General features: G+C 41.2%; 1 protein-coding gene across 1 annotated transcript in view; it reads right to left on the bottom strand.

The window, feature by feature from the left end:
* Window positions 1-23,179, bottom strand: part of gabrb2b (gamma-aminobutyric acid type A receptor subunit beta2b) — a 58,314-nt gene that overhangs the window by 29,269 nt on the left and 5,866 nt on the right. The window contains exon 4 of the mRNA XM_085797235.1: window positions 9,962-10,182. Within this exon, the coding sequence (XP_085653361.1) occupies window positions 9,962-10,182 (221 nt within the window). The remainder of the gene's footprint in view (window positions 1-9,961; window positions 10,183-23,179) is intronic.

Genomic DNA, 23,179 nt, shown 5'->3' on the forward strand with positions numbered 1-23,179 from the left:
AGTGTCAAGAGAAGAAAAGTAAGTGTCATTTCTGTTGTATTGTACTTATATTGTGTTTTTTGTGTTGTATCTCATTAAATTCCATACTTGTATTTCTTCACTGATTGATAAAAGATATTAGTTATCATTCCATAGTCTTATGAGATTATGATGAGTGGCTTGTGTGTTTGGTAGGATGAAAATGTTACTGTTTGTGATGTCGACGAGTTTTGCAGTATTGAGCAAGTACATACCTGACCAAGAACTTTTCAGCACCTAACCGGTCTTCTCTCTGACAGCTCCTCCCTTGTTCCTGATGATCTCTGATCAGCTTGCTGTGGTGCTTGTCCAAGGAAGCCAGGAATCGTGGTTGAAGTGGAACAGCAGTCATTCTCATCAACTCAGCACTGATCTTTATGAAACAAAATATCACAATCAAATGTTATTACATTACATATTGCATTAAAACTCTGTGGTGTAAAAGATATGTTTCATGAGATTTTTGTGACCTGAAATTACTTACTTTATCCACTGTGAACAATGCAGGCCATCACTCTTTCACCTCTTCCACTCCTGGTGACCGTAGAAGATCCTACTACTGCCAAACTCAGGTGAAGGTCATCAGACATGCTGAACTCTTGGAATGCTTTGGCTATCATCACTTAGTGAGATCATCTTGATTGTTGCCAACTCTTCAAGTTCAGCAGTAGATGTCAAGTTCACTAGTGCCTCTCCAAGTCTCTGTCTCTGTACTGCCATTTAACACACACTGTCTCTGGAATTCCACCAGGCAGAATTAGCTTCCTGGTGTCATCAGGACACAGGATAACCCGCAGCTCAGCTGGTCTTCTCTCGCCATGCCAGTCCATCAAAAAGTATCTACGGTAGTAAAAACATGAATACAATAGTGTTAGTTGTAGTACATAATTGGCCATAGCATAGATTCACTCATATTCACATTTCTAGTGAAAATAACAGGACATTCTTGGCAAACTGTGTGTTGTTTTTTTCTTCTCACAATTAAAGCAGAAGTAAGTGATATATTTGTGTTAATATAAGTCTTAAATAGTTATATCTTCTGACAGCAATCACTTACATAGAGTGTTTGGACCGAAACACGGGTCTGTCAGTCACTCTGCTCTGCAGCCGAGGAGAAAACATTTATCGTATCCTACAGTTTTTATCCAATGAGGAGAGAGAACGGCATGCAGGGCTGTGTGTGCAGCCAAGGGACGCCGTGAATATGGTGACGTAGGGACGAGGACTGTTATGGTGCGTTCAAGGCAACTCGTAACTCGTGTTTTTCCGACCTGTGAGGTCGTACCAGTTCGATCTGGTACGAGTTCACGGGTCGGAAGTTACGAGTGGCCGTTATAGTGACTTTCACCGGTAAAACAGGTCGGAGAAACACGAGTGGGTTGCCTGGAACGCTACAAAGTCGTAAGTTGTGACTTTAAGCTGTAATTTACGGTTTCAAAAGCCTGCCTGGAACGCAGCATTAGCCAAAACGACCGGATCGCTTACTTCTGCTTTAAATAGTGTGATAAAACAAAAGCTACTTTTGAAAAAGTTTTCAATTTCCTAGAGTACACACATTAATATACAACCTTACCTTATGCATCTCTTCAGAGAGATGATGTGGCAGCACCCAACGATGTAGTAAGCCAGAGGGTAGGGATCGGTCAGTTCTTGCACCCCAACAAATCTACAGACACTGCAATAATTCAAAAGCTGGAGTAAGTGTAGTGTATGAGATACAAAAAAAACTATGATTATTTCTTCTTTAATATTTGGCTACTTTTAACATTATTTAAAACTGCATGAAATTATTTGAATGAATCATGAATCTTATTGTTATTGTCTGATAAATTTTAGATTATATCTGGTTGCAATTAATGAAATATAACAAATGTCAATGACACTAATGTCACTTAAAACGAACATGTAGATAACTTCCACAGTTGTTCATTTAGGGACTTACCAACTGTGACCTTTTCAGGAGCAAACCTGTAAACAGAATTTAAAGATTTCACATTTAGTTTTTGTTGGGACAAATAGCATTATCCATGATTGTCACTGCAGACTCCAATTTATTAGACCTTATACATTCTGGTATTCTATTATACTGAGATGAGAGAATGGATCTTTATTACTGGATTGCACTAAATGAATAAAACATTAATTGCCTGCGATTTATATACAATTACTCTGCATGGTATTTTATTTTAGAAAAAACGGCTTCAAATATGCCTGCTCATAAACTGCCTATCACACCCTTTGACAATTGAGTGACACTCAAACAGCCAATCATCTAACAGCTGTGAAATTCGGTTGTAGCACCAAACCATGTGAGTTTGTTTACAACAGAAAAGTGCGTAGTGAGAACATGAGCGCTGACGGAGAGTAAACAAAAACGACATGCGGTATTAACGGGTAGAGTAACTGTTTTCAGTCTGCCCCAGGACTGCAATAATTAAGTGCCAAACACTGCGTCCTGCAACTACCTGCCTTCACACACCTCCACAGTAACTCAACATCCCCCTAACCCACCACGGAGTTTCACCGTCTTCCCCTCACTCTGCTGCAGAGACAGCCGTGTGTGTGTGTGTGTGTGTGTGTCCGTGCATGTGTCTGTGACGGGCACCTGCCTGCAGCCCACCTGGAGGAAAAAAAAAAAAAAAAAAACGGTGGCCAGGCAGACCCGTTTCCCGTTTCTACTTTACTGTATTCAAGCCTTATCACAATAACTTACGCATATTGCTTCATAATGCCACTGTACAACAACATTAACGTTGCACAATAAACAGAGGCAACGGACACGTTGTTGTTAAGGAACGGTTTAGCTAGCGCTAGCGTTAGCACACAGAATACCAAGCCGGCCGTGACGATAATGTCAGTTGTCCATTCTGCCACTACGCATTAATGTGCACGGAGAGCCCATGTTGCATTAAAACGGTACAATTTTGAATTCTTACCTTGTTTAAAAGAGTTTCCAGACAGGACAGACGGACCACACCCGAGGTCGGCACTTGATGCGAGGAAACAACATGGCGGATTTCAATTTTGGAAAAGAGCGCTCTGCGGTGACGTCACATGGTCACGTGACAGGAAAATCTCTGGTTTAAAGTGAAAATACCATTTGAATTGAAGCATTTCTTTTAATTTAGTTCACAGGGAGTGACATTTGCTTTGAAGCAAACTGAAAAAATCAGGTTTAAAGAGGAAACCATAATTTTTCATTAGACCAATTTAAAAATACACTTTAAAGGAATGACACACTAGTTTCACTTTTTTCAGTGTATATGACATTTATACTGGGCACAGACGCCCCTGCATTAGCTCTATAGTAACATTCTCCAAAGAGATATTCTGAACTACATTTATTTTAACTTTTATCCTCATCAAAGATCTGACTACCTCTCTCTCCCTTCGCCTGCAGTGCTGCACATCCAGAGACATAAAATGTACTTTGTGCCAGAGCTGCATTATCTGATATTTAAGATAATGACAGCGTTCGCAGAGCACTCATCCCCCACAGCAGCTGCTTCCCACCCACTGCCTCGCCACAAAACACAGGGAGTGGGATGCCCACAGAATCAAATCACTTGGCTGCTGTAATATTAGAAAACGTATTCAGCAGAAATATTGTTTGTCATTATTGTCAGTCACTGTAAATGTTGTTGCTTTTTTCAACCTCATATTGATCATTAAAGTCAGACATTATTTCTGTTTTCTAATTTATCTACTTTATTATCAGGATAACAGTTTATTTCTGCAGCTCCTCTGTCCTCATTAATCCCCAGTGACAAACACACAAGTCAGTTCAACAAATAACCAACAACTGATAAAGAACAGAGGCGACGCTCTCCCCCTGATGTGTTTTCTCTGGTTTAACCTGCCTAAAAATTACACAGCAGCACTTAATGGTCTTTGTTGACACTTCCTTTTACATCATCGTTGCATTATTAATATTATTATTACTATTTATTTTTCCTGAAGTCAATCCCGACTATCTGCTGTTGTTCATCCTGCCCTTGAAACGGCGGCTTTACTTTTGACGATCAGTGTGTGGGCGGCTCAAACAACAACACTAGTTTGTCTGTGAATACACAACCACCACACACACTCAGAAAGAAAGAAAAGGGGTCTGTGCTGTTTTGCCTTTTCACAGCCATAATGAATCTCTGGGATGAATTGGCAGTTCAATGGAAAATACAGTAAATGTGTGTGGCTTCCTCTATTATCAGCATCTATGGACTCACTGCATCCAATTACTTTTCCAATAAACGGCCTCAATGGAAAGATTCTCCTGTTCACAATGCATCCTGCTGTTTGTGTGTATACAAATAATGTTCCGCACTGTTTCCTTATTCAAGTACGTATACAGGACTTTTGGTGACAGATGAACTATTGACTCTGGAGATGCACAGATTATTATTTGCTGCAGCACAGGTCGGAGAAGGTGGAAACAGCGACTCATGTTTTATCAGACTCACCTTGTAACTTCAGAATAAGTCATAACGCGTAGAAAAATAATAAAATCTCTAGTTTCTGTTGAGCAGAAATAAAGTGGTTTCTTTAACTATTCATTAGGTCTGGTCTGGGGTTGTTTAATGAAATTACATTGCTCTCTACAAATTCTGATAAAGCACTTTCACAGCCCGGGTCAAAATTTCAAGTACGTGATGCAAATGAACTAATTTTTTATAGCTAATATTTTAATAAAAATGCTCAAGGTTACTGAGCAAAATAATTAAAATAACACTTCTCTAATGAAATACTATAAACACAAAATGTACTCGGGACACAATAACTGGCACTGACCCTTCACTAATTCTTGGCTCCATCACCTTCCTTTCCTTGAAGGCACCTTCGCACTTTCTCTGCTGGAAGTTTCTGCTTCTACAACTCTTTCACCGCTGTGGCTTGAAGCTCTTTAAAGTTTGCAGGAGTCTTTTTTTTTTTTTTTTTTGCAATGGCAGGTTTCAGCTTTGACTAAAGCTTTTCAGAGGAGTTTAAGTGAAGACTCGTTGTTGGCCAGTTTGAAACATCCATCGTCTCCCTTTCAGCTATTCTCTTGCGCTGCTGGATTTGAGCTTTCTGTCATTGTGCTGCTTTGAAAAGGCCTCGAAGACCTTCACGTCAAACACGGCACTCTGGCACTCAGAAACATATTTTGCTCTAAAATGCCTTGATAATCTTCTGATTTCATCACTCCTTTGATATATTCAGCATCTCCAGTACCAGAGGCAACAAAGCAGCCATGATGGAGCCTCCACCATGTCTTTCTGTAGGTAGGCCACTGTTTTCCTTGTGGGCTTCATTTCATCACCTCTAAACAGACTGATGCACTGCACGTTCCCAAAGAGCTCTGCTCTGGTTTCATCTGCCCACAGAACATCATCATCTCAGCAAGACGCCGGCTTTTCTGTGAAGATTCATTTAACACTAGTCTTTTCTTTTCATGTCTGCCTTTGATTCGTGCTGCCCTCCATGACTTTCACCCTCTTTGCTTTAGTGTGCAGAGTGTTGAACGGCCTGAAAACACCACTCCACATTCCTCCAGGTCAGCCTGAAGCTCTTTACATATCCTACAGGGTGTTTTTTTTTCCTACAATCCACTCCAACCTAACCTTCACTCTTGTAGTTTTCTTACTGTGACTGAAACTGTTGAAAACGCTATTTCAGGATCATTGACGATTGATTGCCTTTGCAATTACTGTGTTTTTTAAACTATCACTCTTTGGTCAATTTAGGTCAAGTGAATACTAAGAATTAATTTGAGGAACCTTGTTTGTTTTTTTGCTTTGTAATTCTGTTTGAGGAGCATATTTAAATTTAGAGCTGATATCTCAGTCTGGGTGCATTTTGTTTCTAATTCCATTGAAGATATTAAAAATAGATTAGATCAGGTTGGGTTAGATAAACTTTATTGTCCTGAGGGAAATTTGTTTTGGGTGCCAAAAGTGCCAAATTCAGCTGCACAAATAGCACAGCACAAAAAACAACAAAAGACCCGATTGTGATCGTAGATATTCTTTGAATGTGTAAACTCGTGGTTTGTAATTGCAATCAGTTGCATATCAATCAGCTGCATGGGTCAGCCTTGTACATGTGAGCAGTTCTGTCAGACTTTTACACTAAGAAAAGATGATTTACCTCACAGCTTTACATAGGCTGTCACCTTTTTCCTGTAGATGACTCGATGTCGCTCAGAAAACAATGTGCTGTAACTATTTCTCAATGAACAACAGTTTCTCCATCTGCCCAGCCACTCTGCTGGTCGTCTGGCAGCCTCACAGCGGTGGCCGGCCTCCAGGAAATCTCTGAGCCCGGCTGTTGTTCACCTAGAAGCAGCTCCAACATGCAGCTCCTCGTAAAAACCAGAAATTGTAGTTTTACACTTTTCTGTTTGTGCACAGCACAGGCTGAATAAATGAGACGCTCGGTATTGATTAGTTGATCTGTAGAGGTGTCGTTAGGTCTGTTCTTGGATTTTGGACAGAGCTATGCTACAATGTTTATTTATTTGTTTGTCTATTTATTACAGGATCCCCATTAGCTGATGTCATGGACGTCCAGCTAGTCTTCCTGGGGTCCTTGAGTTACAGTAATTGTTACATAATTAAAATAACAACAGGCAATAACAGTAACAATATATTCCTGTCTCAAAGCTAAGCTAATCCTCTCTGTGCTCTAGTGCTATTTAGAGTATATATGTATTAATAATACTATATATTTCTATTCATACACTTATCCTTGGTACAGTATGACAGAGTAAAGCAATTATCATTCACATGACCCACATTACCATTCCCATTTCTTTGGTCTTTGGTTTTACTACATGTTTCTGCAGTCACCTAGCTGTCATCACAAGGACCATTAAAGTTTCACGTCCTCTAATCTAATTTATTGCCATAATATATTAAATAGCAGCTTGATATTTATTGGCCTTTCGGGGGGACTGTAAAATATGCTGTATCTGCATGTGCTGCTCTACCAATCATTGACATGCACAAGATCCCATGACCTAATTTAGGATTTGTCAAAAATCTGGTCATTCTACTTACATGATATTGAGTGTCAGGGGTGATGGATTTCTTCTCCCAGTTTCAATCTAATCCCACTTGATCCAAAGTAGATCCAAAGTTTGTGCTGACTTTGTGTCATAACTTCTGCTGCTGCTGCAGTGGAAACGTTCAGAACCGTGTTTATGGATTTTTCATTTGCATATTGGATTCAGAGGTTGGGTTGATACCGCGGGTTATCCGTTTTGACCCAAATGGCCCGACACAAGGAAGATTTGTCCCGTCGGAGTTCTATTTCAGTATAATCTGAGCCTCCACAATCTGCTGCTGCCTCTCCAGCTTCTGCTTTATGCTTGTGTCCAACACTGTGACACACATTGAACGATCATCACCATAGCTCAAGTCGCTGCAGTACTAGATGTCAAAGTGACGTCCCAGTACATCCGGGAGTCTCACAGGTTTTATTTCCTACAGGGATGCACTACAACTGTCGGTATAGATAATTATCGGCCCGATATTGGCTTATAATTATCGGCCAGATACACAGATATTTCCGATAATTAAATTTTTTGCCAAGCCAATTATCATTAGCCAACATTGCCTTGATTTTGCTCATTTTTGGTTCATTTGCCCCCTGAATTGATTTGAAATAAAAACAAATGTTGATTTTTGTCATAACTTTCTGTTGTGATTACAACAGTAATGATGTCTGTTATCGGTTATCAGCATCGGTAATGAGAAGCAGCGAGTTATTGATTATCGGTGTCAGTGGATAAAAGAGTTATCTTGCCTCCCTACTGTAAATCAACCTCAAAAGATTAAAACAAAACAACATCATCCAACATCATCCAACAACTTAAAATCTGAAAATCTGTGTTTTATCAGAACAAGTGTCTGGGGCCTTCAGGCTTTGATCCATAGTTACGGCACTAAAAACTGAGGACCAAATAAAGTAGTAAAGTAGGATTTTCATTTTCTAATTTAACCTTGAGGCAGTAAAAACCATCAATGAACATGAAAAAAAATGGTAAAAAAGTCTAATTGTTATTCACTTGATGAGCGCGGTGCCAATTGTAACAATACACCCAAGGATCTAATTACTGTGCTTTTGATCGACAGGAGAGGTGGAGGGGTTATAAAGCTTTTCAAAGAGAAATTCGGAGAACTATAATTCAGCGCTGTACCTTTCTACTAAATCCTCTTCTTTTTGTCCTGAAACCTTTTAGAAAACTCAGAGGCTCACCATTTGTTCCACGGTGAATAAAATATGACAGAGTGTTGTTGGGAGAGAGAGGTGATGCGATGTTTGGAGGGCAGGTAAAGCCGAACCTCTTCTCCTTTCACACCTGCCTTCCTTTATCTCTACAGACTCTGATTGGTTCTTCTTCCTCCACCTCCTCCTGTGAAAGCAACGCTCATCATATCCGCCAATTTTTTTACCCTTTCATTTGGAGTCAGAGCTCCTCGAAGCTTTGACACTAACTTTGGCAGAGATGTTTCTTTGGTCATGGAGGAAGTAGAAGAGACATCATGTAGGAAACGTGAACTAATTATAACGTGCTGAGCTCTGTAACGGGACAGTGTGTGAGTAATGAAGACGGACAACGCTGATGAAGACGACTGAGGAGAGCAATGTTGGCAAGATTTCTTTCCAATCCTCTCCTCTCTCTTTCCTTCCTTGTCTCATTCTCTCTCTCTCTCTGTTTAATCTAATTCTCCCACAGCAGAGCCAATGAGCTGCCATGACGGCCATTAAGATGTTATGGTTTTCAATAACTTTTTATAGAGTTTGTACATCAGAGACCTATTTGCGAAATGAACTGATGAGGCATCAGCGAGGTGTGAGAAGTGCAGCGTCATCATGTTAACTTTGAGAGGGCGAAACTCTTCAGGATGGGCCGATCATTTTACGGAGTAGATTCGGTTGTTTTTGGCAACAGGAAAACAAGTGGAGCGTCTCATATTCCACACATCAAATATGCAAATGTCTCAACTTGGGGAGATAAGAAAAAGATCAAACCTAAAAAAAAAGGTGCATCGTGAATGTGTGAAGAAAGTTGCTGAATGTTGAAAACTGTCACTGTCTGAGGATCTCATCCATCACACTGTGTTTGAGGAAACGGAAAATCACCGGCATCTGCTCTTTAGCTGTTCTTTGGATGGATGCGTTTCTAAGGATGAATGATGTTTCAATCATCTGACGTGATAGGATTCAAAGCGTCAGTGTTCACGTTGATGTTAGGAGCTTCCTAGGAAACTATCACACATATTCCTTCTCCGACAACCAAGTGAGCGACAACAGAAATGCACAGAAAAACAAACTGTACATCTTGTAAACCATGAAGACTCAAACCAGCATCTATAGTAACTTCCAAGACACTCGGAGCCCTCATCTAATTTCCACTATGACTTCCACAGCTGTAAATATTCCAGGTTTATGTCTGTGGGCCTTTTTCGCACCTCTGATGCTGATGTAAATTATGCAGAGTCTTTGCAAAGTTGAAGCATTTACTCTGTAATGTGCACATGTCCTGTAAATGAGGACACAAGTAGGTCACTTCATCAACGTTATAATTTCCACTCAGGGGTGATATTGCACCTCACATCAGTGGTTTTCTTCATCTGGCTCTAATGAGCTAATTACTGACTGAGTCCAACGCAGCCATTGTTGACTCATTGTTCTATTAAACTTGGTAGAAGTTAGTTTTTTTCTCGCCCTCACAGGTTGTTTGTTTGATTTCAAAAATAGGAAAGATTAAGTGGGAAGTGTTTGACAACATGAAGTGGAAATTACAACAATTTGTGCAGCACAGTCTATCATTATCTGGTGGTTCTCATCCAGCATGTGGGAGATGTGTTTGGTTTTTTATTTACCGGTGTGAAATATGTGAGCTTCTGTTGTGTCATCAGAAGTGTTTTGTCTTTTTTTTTTCTCCAAGAGATTAAAATCTCACCTCAGACCGTACAGCACGGTGCCGTCCGGGTGCAGACGGATCATTCTGTTTTTCACCGTGACGCCGTGGACGAACGATTTCTTGTCGTTGAGGAAGTAGGTGTCGGGGACCCAGAGCTGGTCGGCCACCCGGTTATCTAAGGTCAGGTTGAGCGGGATCTCGGAGTAGGACAGACGCTTGTCTCGCCAGGCCTGCTGGAAGTACATGGTCAAAGTGTAGTCCTGTAAGTGCACAGAGAGAGAGAGAGAGAGCAAAGGAGGACAGAGAGATTGAAGAGGATGGTTACTCCAAAAAAGCGAAACATTTTACACAGCTGCTCCGCTGCGAGCTTTCAAATTAGACCAGACTTGGCTTCAATATTGGATGAAGTTCACTTAAAAGCAAACGGAACAGTAGCTGTACAGTCCAAAAAACCTCTGAGTACAAAGCAACGGGGAATTCCTTCTGTTCATAAAAACATGAGGTTAGACAGACAGTGTGAAAGTGTGTGTGTGTGTGTGTGTGTCAGAGAGAGAGAGAGAGAGAGAGAGAGAGGCAGATGGTTTGGGTTTAATGTGTGTGTGTGTGTGTGTGGGTGAGTCGTGTGTGTCAATTTGGGTCTGTTATGATAAAAAGGGGTGAAGCATATGTGCATGGGTTGCTCGGTTGGTTTTAATGTGTGTGTTTGTGTGTTTTTTGTGCGTAAGTGACATTCATACATAGACAGAGAGAGAAAGAGAGAGAGAGAGAGAGAGAGAGCACATGTTCCAGACAAATGAAAATAACCTCCAAGCAACCTCAAAAATCTGTTTTACAAAATATCTCCTATATGCTCTATTTGCTTTGACAGGCGCTGTCTTTCTGAGATTAAGCACTGTTTGTGAAATGAGCGTAACTACGTCGTACTTGCATAACATATTCACCCATTTCCCTCTGTTTGTTCTTCCCAGAACTGGGATGGTTAGAACATCCGCTCACATCACATCAAGTCGTGCACAGACAGCACAAAAAGCCTGAGAGGGACTGTATACGTCTGCTTTACATAGCCCAGTCAGACATGGAAGTCTGTTGGACATGATATGAATGTCTCCCAGCTAAAGTGCAGCTTATATATATTTGCCTTATTGGGACACTTGAAGGTCTCAGTCCCTGTGGGAGGTTTATGACCACTAGTTGTGCTGCAAAAATCCACAAATTTGATCAGCAGTTGCATTCAAGTGCATTCAGGAAATCACATTTTCACAAAAGTTTTAAATAAAAGAATATGAAAACAACAAAACAAAAGTAGTGATACAAGGCATCGCACATCCAAATGATTGTTACAGTATAATGTGATGCACACACACACACACACACACAAACATAGAGCTTGAAAAAAACATGCGGTAGGTTAATATTTTATTATCAAACTGGAGGAAGTTTGATAAGTCGCAGTGAAATTCCCTGATGGTAAATCTAGGACACGATAAAACAGTCAAGGCAGCAGCTCATGTAGCTCAGCCAAGGAAGAAGCCTACCAATCATCCATGAAAAAAACTAAGTTAAATAAACTTGCTGTCTCAGGGAACTTTTTGTCATGACTGGCACATCCACTTCCTGGCAAAGAGGCTGAACATGCATTTTTGAATATGCCCGTCGGCTACAGATCTGACATCCCCGCTGCACCTTGGGAACCACGGGCTCAGATATTGACTGGATGGAGTCGGGGAAACGGGAGCAGCTCCTCGCAGTCAAATCCTTGTTTGACTTAAATAGGTTTTGTTGTGTTGTTGTTGTCGTTTGTACCTTATTTGGCTCGAGGTGCTGACAAGCAAGAGTTAGAGAATTGAGTTATTCAAAGACATAAATAGCAAAGTGGCAACTCTAGTGTTCCACAGAATAATTGGACTAAGAATGGAAATAGAAAACACCCATTTCACTTTTGTTTTCCTGTGTAAACATAGGAATTTGCTTGTAAAGGCTGGATTCAATGTTGGAAGATCTGCACCCAAATGAAGCGCAAGGTTCCTGCAACAAAATGGCAAAACATATCTTGCAGAATTTCTATATATCTGTGTGTCTTTACAGTTGTACCACTGGATTCATGGCTACACGTGAGCCGCCTTCCCAACACTTCCATCCGCGGTCGGTGGTTACGTAACAGAGCATCACACTCTCTCTTTCTGGATGATGCTGTGCACCGCAGCACGTGTGGCTGAGGAGATGCTTGTTGCCATGTCTTCCTCCTAAACTATCTCCTCTGCACTCGTTGATACACACACACACACACACATACACACATCAAACATAGGAAACATCAGGGAAGCTCCTCTGCTGCTTTTTCTCATTGAGATGCACACACAGACACACAAACACGTCCCTTAGATACATCATAAAATGTGCTGCACATCTTCACAACACGAATGTAGCCTATGTATTATGTGTGTGTACATTTCCTGCATGTGGGCGTACACAGACACTTGTGTTGTACATGTGTGTTTTTGTTGTGCGTCAGGGATCACAGCGTGCAACGAGCAGGAATAGAAGAAGAGAAAACAGTGCAGCTGTGATGTTCAGCTTCAGCTCTGTGCGTGGTGGAAGCTCCCTCACTGTCACAGAATCATTCACAGTGTGTAACAACAGAGATTAGATAACAAGAGTCATCATCATTTGTATTGCATCACTTGAAGCCCTGGCGCTCATAACGAGGAACATTTGTAAAAAGAAGGAGAAGGGGAAAAAAAAGAGAAAACGCCATCAGGACGGCTGGCAGATGCACAATCCTCCCAACTGCAGCGTCGGCGTTTCAAATCTGTGTTAGTCCTGCTGAGTAGCCGTGGAAAGTTAGACGGAAAAAAAAAAAAAAAAGACAGCCAGGTTATTTAACTGAGTGAACGTTTCCGTTGTCGTCCCCGAGAGCCTGCTATTGCAAAGCCTGTCTGCTTGAAGAAGTTGTGGTTTTTGCATTGTGGGACGGGCCCTGAGGAGGAGGAGGAGGCACCGCGGTGGCTAGTTTACTGTGAACATAAAGCTCTCCTCAAAGACATCTATAGTGTACATCTCTCTTTATCTCTCTGCAGAAGGAGGAGGTTGTAAATCACCAGAGTAACTGCAGCGTTGTTGTGCATGTAAGTGCACGGGAGGCTGTCATAACAACGGTCATAATGAGGATCAGTACATAAACTATGTTGGCGAGAGAGAGAGAGAGAGAAATGGAAAGAGAAAGAGAAGGAGACGGAGGGTGATGCCGGAGAATGATGGTGAATTTATGAGTGCAGAATATGTTGTGCAGCTGAGAGCACAACACAAAGTGATCATTGTGTTCTCACACAACAGAAGCCGCAACAGAATGTGAGAATCCATTGTAGCTAATAACTCATTTCCAGTTCCACAACACACTTCCCACTGCGTTAATACGCTCAGTTGTTTTGAACATTTCTGCTTAAATATGTTTCTGACAGATCTCGCCGAACACAAAAGAGTCAATGATACTCAGCTCGAGCGATTTATGATCAGTGCTGCTTGTGCTGTTATTGTTTTTTATTTCTTTTGTCATTAAATCTTATGAATGTGTTGTTATGTTCGACTGAAATCTTCCATCCACGACAAAGGAAACTCGCAGCACACGATTTAACATTTATGTTTAAAGCCTTAAATCTTATATTTATAGAAGTTTACGTGTGCGACTGTGCTGAATACGAATAAACTCAGTCAAGTGCAGTTAATGCTGCTGCTCAGCGCACTGGCACATTTGCTGTTGCAGCCACATCATCATTATCATCATGATAATGATGACACAGGTGTGTCCCCCTTGCGTGGGGGGGGTCTGATGCTTAAAGACCATCTTCTATACAGCATGCTGACTCCGCTCACCTGGGGCCTGGACTATAGCAAGCAGGATTTGGGCTTAGCGAGGTAACTTCAGGGTTAACTCTGGGGTTTCTGTAGGCGACTACCTCTGTGTGTCGCTTCTTACCGTGATATTGCCATTCTGAACGGCTAAACCTGGTCCGTAGCAGAACCCTAACCCTTTGAATAATGTTTTTCTATTTCTTTTTTCAGTCCTTTTGACACCACCGGGGCTTAGAGCTGAAATAATAGGCTAAAATTGCTATACACATCACAAAAACATCTGGGCAACAGACCATTTTAGAGGAATACACCTATTTGATTCCTGTCAGACCCATGCCATCATGATGGAGCAGTGATTTTCACTCCTTTCTGCACTTTACTGCAGCGACTGTGTTGCTTTTTGCCTCGATTTGATCTTTGAGCTCTTCATGTTGCTGGAGAATTATTGTCTGCTCGTCCTTAGTCAAATACGCAGCTGCTGCTACTGCCACTGCCAGACGTGTCCATGTTTGCGAGTGGTCAGATGCTCTAAAAACACCACCACCTTTCATGTGTTGACTTACCGAGTGGATAATTTAGTCATGTGACTGGGTAGTGTGATTGCGATTTTTCAGTTGAAGAGACCCCGAGGAGTTTGCTTTTGGTTATAAAAGAGTTTCATATTAATGTGGATGAATCTACGTTACCCACACTTGTTAATGGGTCCATTTTCGATAAATATATCGATATATATTTATAGTTATTTTGTTTTGTTATTTATAGTTATTATTATTATTTAGTGGTCGACTCGCCCAGCATTTCCTAGTATTGGTTTCCCGGACGCTGCCCGGCGGGTCATGGGAATAACGCCGCTGGATCGCTAGTTGGCAAAACATTCTTGGCAAATGTTTTTGCTTTCGTCCGTCTTGCACCGGTCCAAGAATTTCACTGTGCGTGCGGAGGCTCATGAGAAATGTAGTGTGAAAACACTTCGCTTTCCGAAACTCCTCGTAGTCCCTTTAAGTGAAGCTGGGTAACTGGAAGATACCCCAGGTATATGTTGACCTTGCATCGTACAGTTCCCCTGGTCCCTCCGACAGCGTGCAGTGCACTGCCCTATCTGTGGCTTGTCACCATCTCTGCATGTGAAAGCCCGGTGAAAGAAGATGCAATTATTTGCAACCGCATATTGAAATAAATTCTATGACCTGCCTGTGGTCACGAGTCCTCATCAACCTGAGCTGCACAAGCTTGTGTCAGGCCTCAAATACTAATGACCATAGTCCCTCCTCGTGTGCACCAAGCTGAGTGAATATGTCTGTGAAGGTTCTTTATCATTCAGGTCATGGTGTTTCCATGTGCTGTGTGAAACCTCTTGTCCTCCCCTTCAGTTCTAACTGAAGCCTTTTGTCTAATGTGAGCTCAGCTGCCTTCTTTTATCCCTTAGAAACGCTGAGTATAAAAGCCACTTCAGGTCGTCTATAGCTCTGTTATGGAAATAAAACATGTTCTATCTATTGTGAATATAAGCTTTTGTTTGAAAGTTGTTTTTTACCTCAGAAACAAAAGAAAATGAGAGTATTCCTACTGCACTGGTAAATGTAACCTACAATCTTATTGATCTATAAATTGCCTCTCGGAAAAAAAAAAAAACTGCCTGCAGCGGTTGAACAAGCCTGAGCACTCAGCAAAGTGTTGATGGAAACTTTTATTTGTAATTCACATTAAACTGGACGTTGTCATTAATAGTGAAATGAGACAGGGGAATGAGACTTTAAACTATTAAAATAAACTCAATTAATTGCAATACTACTCTGTGATGGATAAAACCTTGTATCTGTCCTGTCGGGGTTTATGTCTCTATAACAACCTGCTCTCTCTACATTATCCTTTACTCAAATGTCCTTTAAAAGTTGTTTGGGTTCAGCTCAGGCCGTCTGTGCTGCTGTTTTCAGGATTAAATCACAGACCTTGATTAAGCCTGATAAAAATGTCAGCGTGTTTTACTTCAGCTCTTCAAGTTCAGTTTGGAAAATCAATTCTGAAATTGAGGTATGTTGTTTTTAAGTACACATTGGATCAGGAAAACTAAATGTTCGGTAACACTTTACTTGAAGGTACCGTCATAAGAGTGACATGACAATGTCATAACAGTGTCATGTCACAGTCATAAACGTGTCATAAACATTAAGTCAATGTCATTAAACATTTATGACTGTTGTCATTAAGTGTCATTCGTTTTTGTAATGACAAGTTGACATTATTTTGGTTGTCTTGATTATGACACCTTGACATTAATCAAGGTGACATAACCAGAAGTCGTCTTTGTCATGACAACTTGACATTAAATTTGTTTGGGATGTCCTTATTATGACAACTTGACATTACTCAAAGTGACATTACCAGAAAAGGGCCTTGTCATGACAACTTGACATTAATGAAATATTTTCTGTTTAGTTGACATAATGATTATTAATTAGATGTGCAAGGTTACAGAACAAATCTAGCACTTGGTCATTGTTGTTTGACAGGATGTGGACAGGATACCCAAAACTGACTGTCATGACACCATTATGACAGTGTAATGAAGAAATTCTCTGACCTCAAGTAAAGTGGTAGCATTTTTATTTGTCATTAACATATCATGAAGGATACACTGACTGTCATAACACAATCATGACAATGTAATGAAGATATTCTGTGACCTCAAGTAAAGTGGTAGCATTTTTATTTGTCATTAACATATCATGAAGGATACACTGACTGTCATAACACAATCATGACAATGTAATGAAGATATTCTGTGACCTCAAGTAAAGTGGCAGCATTTTTATTTGTCATTAACATGTCATGAAGGATAAACTGACTGTCATGACACAATCATGACAATGTAATGAAGATATTCTGTGACCTCAAGTAAAGTGGTAGCATTTGTACTTGTCATTAACATATCATGAAGGATAAACTGACTGTCATGACACAATTATGACAATGTAATAATTTTTTCACATCACGTAAAACAGAGATCAAACATTTTTGAAAGCTTGAAATTATAAAAACAATTATACTGACAATAAATAAAAAACAAATATATATTAACAGTGTCTAAAAAACATAAAATAAAACCATAAATCATTCAATTTCGAGGTGGAATTTTATGTCAAGGCATGCCTTGACCTCAGCTGCAGCGCTGCAGTTGTAGCCGGGACGGTCTGCAGGCCCCGGCTACACTGGTTGTGTTCTGACCCAGGGGTGGGTTCACACTCAGGTGTATTCCTGTATGATGGCGACATAAAACAAAATGGATGTGAGTGAATCTTCTCCTACCACAAAATAAATAAAATACATTTAGCAAGTACACTAGTACATGGAGGACGTACTACCACATGCACATCACACACACTCACTCACGCATGCACGCACGCACACACACACACACACACACACACACACACACACAGACACTTACAGGGAGAAATCGCGGCAAAATAACTTTCTCTCTCCTGCTCAAAACGGTTCTTAAAACATGCTACTCGACAGAAAACACCACAAACACATCTCCAAACAGTTTTACATTAACATTATTTCGATAAATTAGCATTAAAACTCATCAAATATAACTTTTTAGTCCTGGAGCCGAGACTACATTACCTCAATCAGTCAGGAACAGTGCAGACTCGAGAAGGGAGGAAAGGGAGCTGTATGTGTCATATCCACGAACTTTCAAAATAAAAGCTTGGACTTGTAAAAATGAAAGAAATCCAAAAATAAATCCACAAAAATTGAATTATTGAATTATAGTAACAAAAATCCCTACGTAAAGCAGTATAATTCAAACTTTCATGGATTTATTTTTGTATTTCTTTCATTTTTACTAGTCCAAGCTTTTACTTTGAAAGTTCGCGGATATGACGCATGTAGCTCCCTTTGTTCCAGTGCTTTGCTTTGACTTAGCTCATACTAAAAGGTGCATTTCAGCTGGCAATTCAAATATATATATATGTGTGTGTGTGTGTCTGTATATTACTGTATAGTCAAATATATAAAGTTGAGAAATGTAAATTGAATGGATTAGAGCCAAATCTCCTGAGTCCTGACTAAATCAATTTGTATAGACGCTGTATTCAGATTCTGATTTAAAAAGGTCCTTTTTCAAACTTTGAAAGTTTGTGGTTCATCAGTGGAAAAGGTAATACTGTTGAATTTTACAGTTGGAGTGTGGACAGTACATGCTTGGTCAGTTCAGCCCCGTAGCAGCCAAACTCCACTGATTGTACAAATCTCATATTGGCATTTCCTGCCACGGATATTACAGTTTGAGCCTGATATGATTCGACTGCCAGGGAGAATCATGGGTGCCAAAAATGTTAGTAAGTAACCAGCTCACATTGCTCAAATGGAAAGACTTGTAAAGACTCATCTGTGCCAGACATTGTCTCAGCATCTATGTGAAACTTTTTTTTTTCTCAGAGTAAGAAAAATTCAACTTATTTCTTTTGCACCAGTGAAGAAACAAATAAAGATGCCCCAGCTTCTCACTCTGACCTTCTCTGACTGTCCTCCATGACTTCTCTTGGACTGAGGAGAAAAACTAATATTAGACCGACCCTGTATAACAAAGTCCAGCTGTACTGACTATGATTTGTGGATCATTTAATTGGTGCAACTTTCTTCTTTCTTTCTCATTCAAACTTTGCAAAGAAAAGAGAAAGAAATCTCATCTCCACTTATTTAAATTTAGGTTATTTTGGCATAAAAATCACTTGATTAAAATAGTCTCAGGCCTGTCACAATTATTGCATAATTGCCTGATCACAATTAGCTGCCCGCAATCATCAAGCATAATCGCTAAACTCGTTTCCATTCATCTGTATGAAAACAGCAAGATGAAACAGAAATGTTGTATTGCCACGACTGTTTCCTCATCGTTTTTCACCAATTGAGGTTTGACTGGTCCTCTTTTAATGACATCATCACGTTGCGCCCCTTCTTCTCCTATGGTTTAATGTCACATTAGTGGAAAATTAGTGCCACAAACTGTTAATCTTGAGGCCCTTTTTTTTTTATTTCTAATGTTCAAACGACCCCATTTTGATGAACATCAATTGACGTTAGCATCATGGATGTAGCTGCAAAGTCTAAAGTCAAACAGAAATGCGCCATTTATTTTTATGTTCCAATGTTTTAATGCCAATAAATGGCTCTTCTTCTTTGTCCTAAGGCATATGTGTATTATTAAACTATGTTTAGGCTTATACTTTTTAGTGGCATAAAATGATCAGAAAAAGACAATTAAATCATTAATTGCAATTATTTGTACAGCAATTTTTCGTCAACTAAAATGTGATGATTGTGACAGACAGGTTTGACCCAAGTTGGACCCAACAGAAGTGGAGTGGAGACCAAAAACTGAGGGAATTTTCCTCGTTGACAGAACCACACTCGAAACAACAACACAAACGCCATCATTGCTTTTTTACATCAAGAACCCCTAAATTGACACAAATTACACCACGGACCCCCACTGGACAAAATTTTGAAGAAGAACATTACTTTTTTTAGTTAATGTACTTTGAAATTAGGGCCAATGGCGTGAATTTTTGGAAATATTGTAGAGAAATTTCTGGAAAAATGTGGTAAGCTTTCTAAAAAAAAAAAAAAGAAGGTTTAATAAAATTCTCGAAAAAGTAGTAAAATTTCGTAAAAAAAAAAAAAAGATTAATAAAATCTAGAAAAAAGTGGTAAAAGACCCCACTTTGAGAACCATTGGTCTAACTGATCTGAAACCAGGTGACTGTTTGCTAACATGTCACCCTATCAGGTTTAGGAGTTTATAACGTGTTAATACTGCGTTCATTTTGTTTCTTATGCCCATAAGTGGTCAGAAAATGAAGTAGCCTACTGCAGGTTACTGTAGATCATTGGTCATTGTTATTGTACTGTATCATTATGACATCCAGCTGCTATAATTTATTCAGCCAGAAGATGAGCTCCAACAGTGGAACATATAGACACCACAAACAGAGTTAGTCTGTTTGTAGAAGTACAGTAGAGAGGAAACAGAGAAAAAGATAACATGGAAGTAAAAAGTTGAGGATAGGTTGGAAAATGATGATGATGATGATGAGTGCTGAAGGATGAGGATGAAGGAAGGACGGCAGAGGGAGGTGTGAATGAGGATGAGTAACTATTGAACACTGGTTATTCGTCCCTTTCCCCCACACCACCCTTGAAGCCAGTTTTCCATTTGAGAGCGGTGGGATGGTGTGATGAGTTTGCCGGAGGGATGGTGGTGGGGTTGGGGTGTAAAGGGGGATGGAGTTGTGGGGGTGGTGTAGATGGGTGGCGGTGGGTGTGGGGGTGGGGGGGTAAATGAAAGGCACTGGAAAGCTCAGTGGAGCAGTGATGCAAATTGCTTTTATTCTCACAGCTCTTCACTTCCAGTCTCTGATTCCAGCACCAACGATGACCTCCCTCTGCTATTTTCTCTCGCCTCCTTCCCTCATCTGCCCCCCCTCCCACCCGACCCCCACCTCCGCCTCTTTCATGTTATTTTTTCCCCATTTCATCTCCCATTTACCCCTCATTCCTTCACAGAGCTCTCCTCTCCCTATAGCATCCCATCTCTCCTTCATGCGCTCCTCGTCTACACCCATCTCAGCCCTCGGAGGAGCTCCTGTTGCATCTATTTGCATGCACGTATGGGGGGAGATGAAGGGGGAGATGAGGGGGGTGATGCGGGAACACGTTGCAGGGGAGTGTGAATGGCTTAGATCATTACCACTAAACAGACGCAGCCAAGGGAGCTGTCTATAGGGAACATGACAGGTGTTGGATCGGAGGTGCTACATGGGTTCGGCACAAGATTCAGATTTTAATATCTCCCCCTCAGAGACGGCTGATGTATAAATCTCTTATTTTGCATTCAGGGCAGAGATGGACTGGATATTCTATACACTGACACTGAAGTATGTGATTGTGACTGACTGTGTGTTGTGATTTAGATCTTGAATGATATTCTTCCTTTACGCTGTACCTGAAAGCGGTATATGTTGCTTTAAATTATTTCTATAGTGCAGCGACCTTGACGTGTGGGACTGAATCTGAAAGCAGTCTTCCTCTGGCTCCGTCCTCTCTGTCTATTTTACTCTCTCTCTTCAAATTCCCTCAGTGGTGGAGGAAACGTGATCCCTCCTCCTCCTCCTCCTCCTCCACCACCACCACCACTCATGTGCCATATGTCCGTACCACACTCTGTCATCCACCTACTACACTTCTTCCAGAAAACCCTCCAAACAACAAGTGGCTTTCAATTTCCTGTCTCACACTGTCCTCGTGCCATCAGCGACAGGATGGCACAGGCTGCAGCCTTTCCAAAGAGGCCTAATAATAAACATGCTGATCCCCAAAGAGCTGAGTGACACACTGTATATACCCCCCACCCCCCACCCTCCTTCCTCCCCCCTCCTTCCCCCCCACACACACACGTCTCTGGAGATATACGTGCACAGAAGTCCTCGGGATCCAGCTCTGTATCTGGAGCAGCTTGTGCGCCGCGTGTAGTAAATCTGCGACAGGAACGCACACAGGGGCTGCTGCAGGGGTTTCATTTGCCCCATTTGCTCCAGGATAAATAATGTTGCTATTTTTTTTTAGCACAACAGTCAGATTGACATCCAAAAAGACAGAAGAGGGGACACATGAATCTGAGTGTGAGATATCTGTGGTCATTACATACTCTGTCCACCAGAGAGCACTTACAAGTTTATTTTTAGAAAACAGGATATTTATTTATTCATTTTGAGTGTGTCCAGGCTGTTCTATAATTAAATAACTCATAGATGATCCAATCATATGAAAATAATTTAAAGATACTTGGACCTGACCGCTAGCTGTGGACACATTTCTATAGTACTAAATTGGAAGATAATACACTGAAGATATTCTCCACGCAGCGTTCATGTAAACAGATACTCTGTTTGTTTCAGCTCATCGTTCTGCTCCTGGCAGCGCGCTGATCCGAATCCAGTGCAGGTAACACACTGACTATACATGAGTGTAGACTAGAGTACTACCTCACACAACCCTGCATCGAATAACCTGGACTAGCCCTTTAAGGTCTCAGGGCATTACTCCGACCCGAGCTCTTAGACTCAGTGCTCTTTTTGTATTTTCTTCCCTCAAGGCCATTTCTTTGGTTTATGGCATGTGGGGAACTAGATGACAGATTTCAATAAAGCCCGGACTCTTGTTTGTTTACTTGTACTTTATCTAACCTTACTTTCCATCACAGCACTCTCTCTCTCTCTCTCTCTCTCTCTCTCTCTCTCTCTCTCTCTCTTTCCCAGTGTCCCCTCTCTCTGTCTCTGTGTATATATCCCCTTTTCCCTCTATACTCTTTCATCATTTACTCTGGCCTGGACGCAGCTTTCAAGAGAGCTCACTGCTGAAGGTGAATCAAATTTAGAGGAGCCCTTTTCTCTCTCTCTCTCTGTGTTTCTCTCTCTCTCAGTCCTCTCCCAGAGCAGAGGTTCACAGCTTTGCCAGTTGGCAGTCATGCAGCTTAACTGCCTACATACAATTTATTAGAGTCGATTGGAGCATCTGCAGGCCCTTTTGTGTCCCTGGAGAGGAGTAGAGTGGAGTGGCAATTCAGAGGGGGCGGCGGCGGTGGTGGCGATGGCAGCAGTGGTGGTGGTGGTGGGTATGATGTGGAGGGGGAGAGAGGGCAGATTATTAGGGTGCTTTTGAATCCCACTGGAAGATCGGGCGAGGGGGTGTTGATGAAGGTTTCAATCTCAGCTGTCATTCACAAGACGGAAGGTTAACCGGCCAAAGAGAAGTGGGGGGGAAAAAATGAGGCGTCAGTGAACACACCATTTGTCCCACTTACTGCTTCTCCGGCACAAAGACGCCGATTGTGTATGTGTGTCTAAGTGTGCATGTGCATTTGTGAGTGTTTAACTCTTTTGTGACAAAAAACTTGCCAAATTTCTGCTGCTGCTAAAGCAAAGATGGGCCGGGCAGCTGTCCTCTGACTGCACCACACACACACACACACACACACACACACACACATACACACATACAAATACTCTGATCCACTGGAGGAGTCCCGCGCCTCATGCATAATGGAGGTCTGAGGGAACTGAGGAAAGAAGCTGATTGCTATTCAAACAGAGTACCAGGAAGCACACACCACATCTACACATTGTCAATAGTGAGATAATACAATATATAGACGTCTGTGGATCGATGGCACGTATGCAGCCCCCGGGTGAGAGCAGAAAGCAGGTTGTCGACGCATAATATCTGAACCGCAAATCCAGTTTTGGCGCTTATGTTGGTGTGTTTTTTTTTTCTTTCTTTACTTCTTCATCCATGTACAGAGTCATGTGGCCTGTGTACAGTATCTCCTTGAGCAAGGAC

This window comes from Trachurus japonicus, chromosome 14, assembly GCF_045865225.1.
Source record: "Trachurus japonicus isolate A0001 chromosome 14, Traja_1.0".
NCBI classification, from domain to species: domain Eukaryota; kingdom Metazoa; phylum Chordata; class Actinopteri; order Carangiformes; family Carangidae; genus Trachurus; species Trachurus japonicus.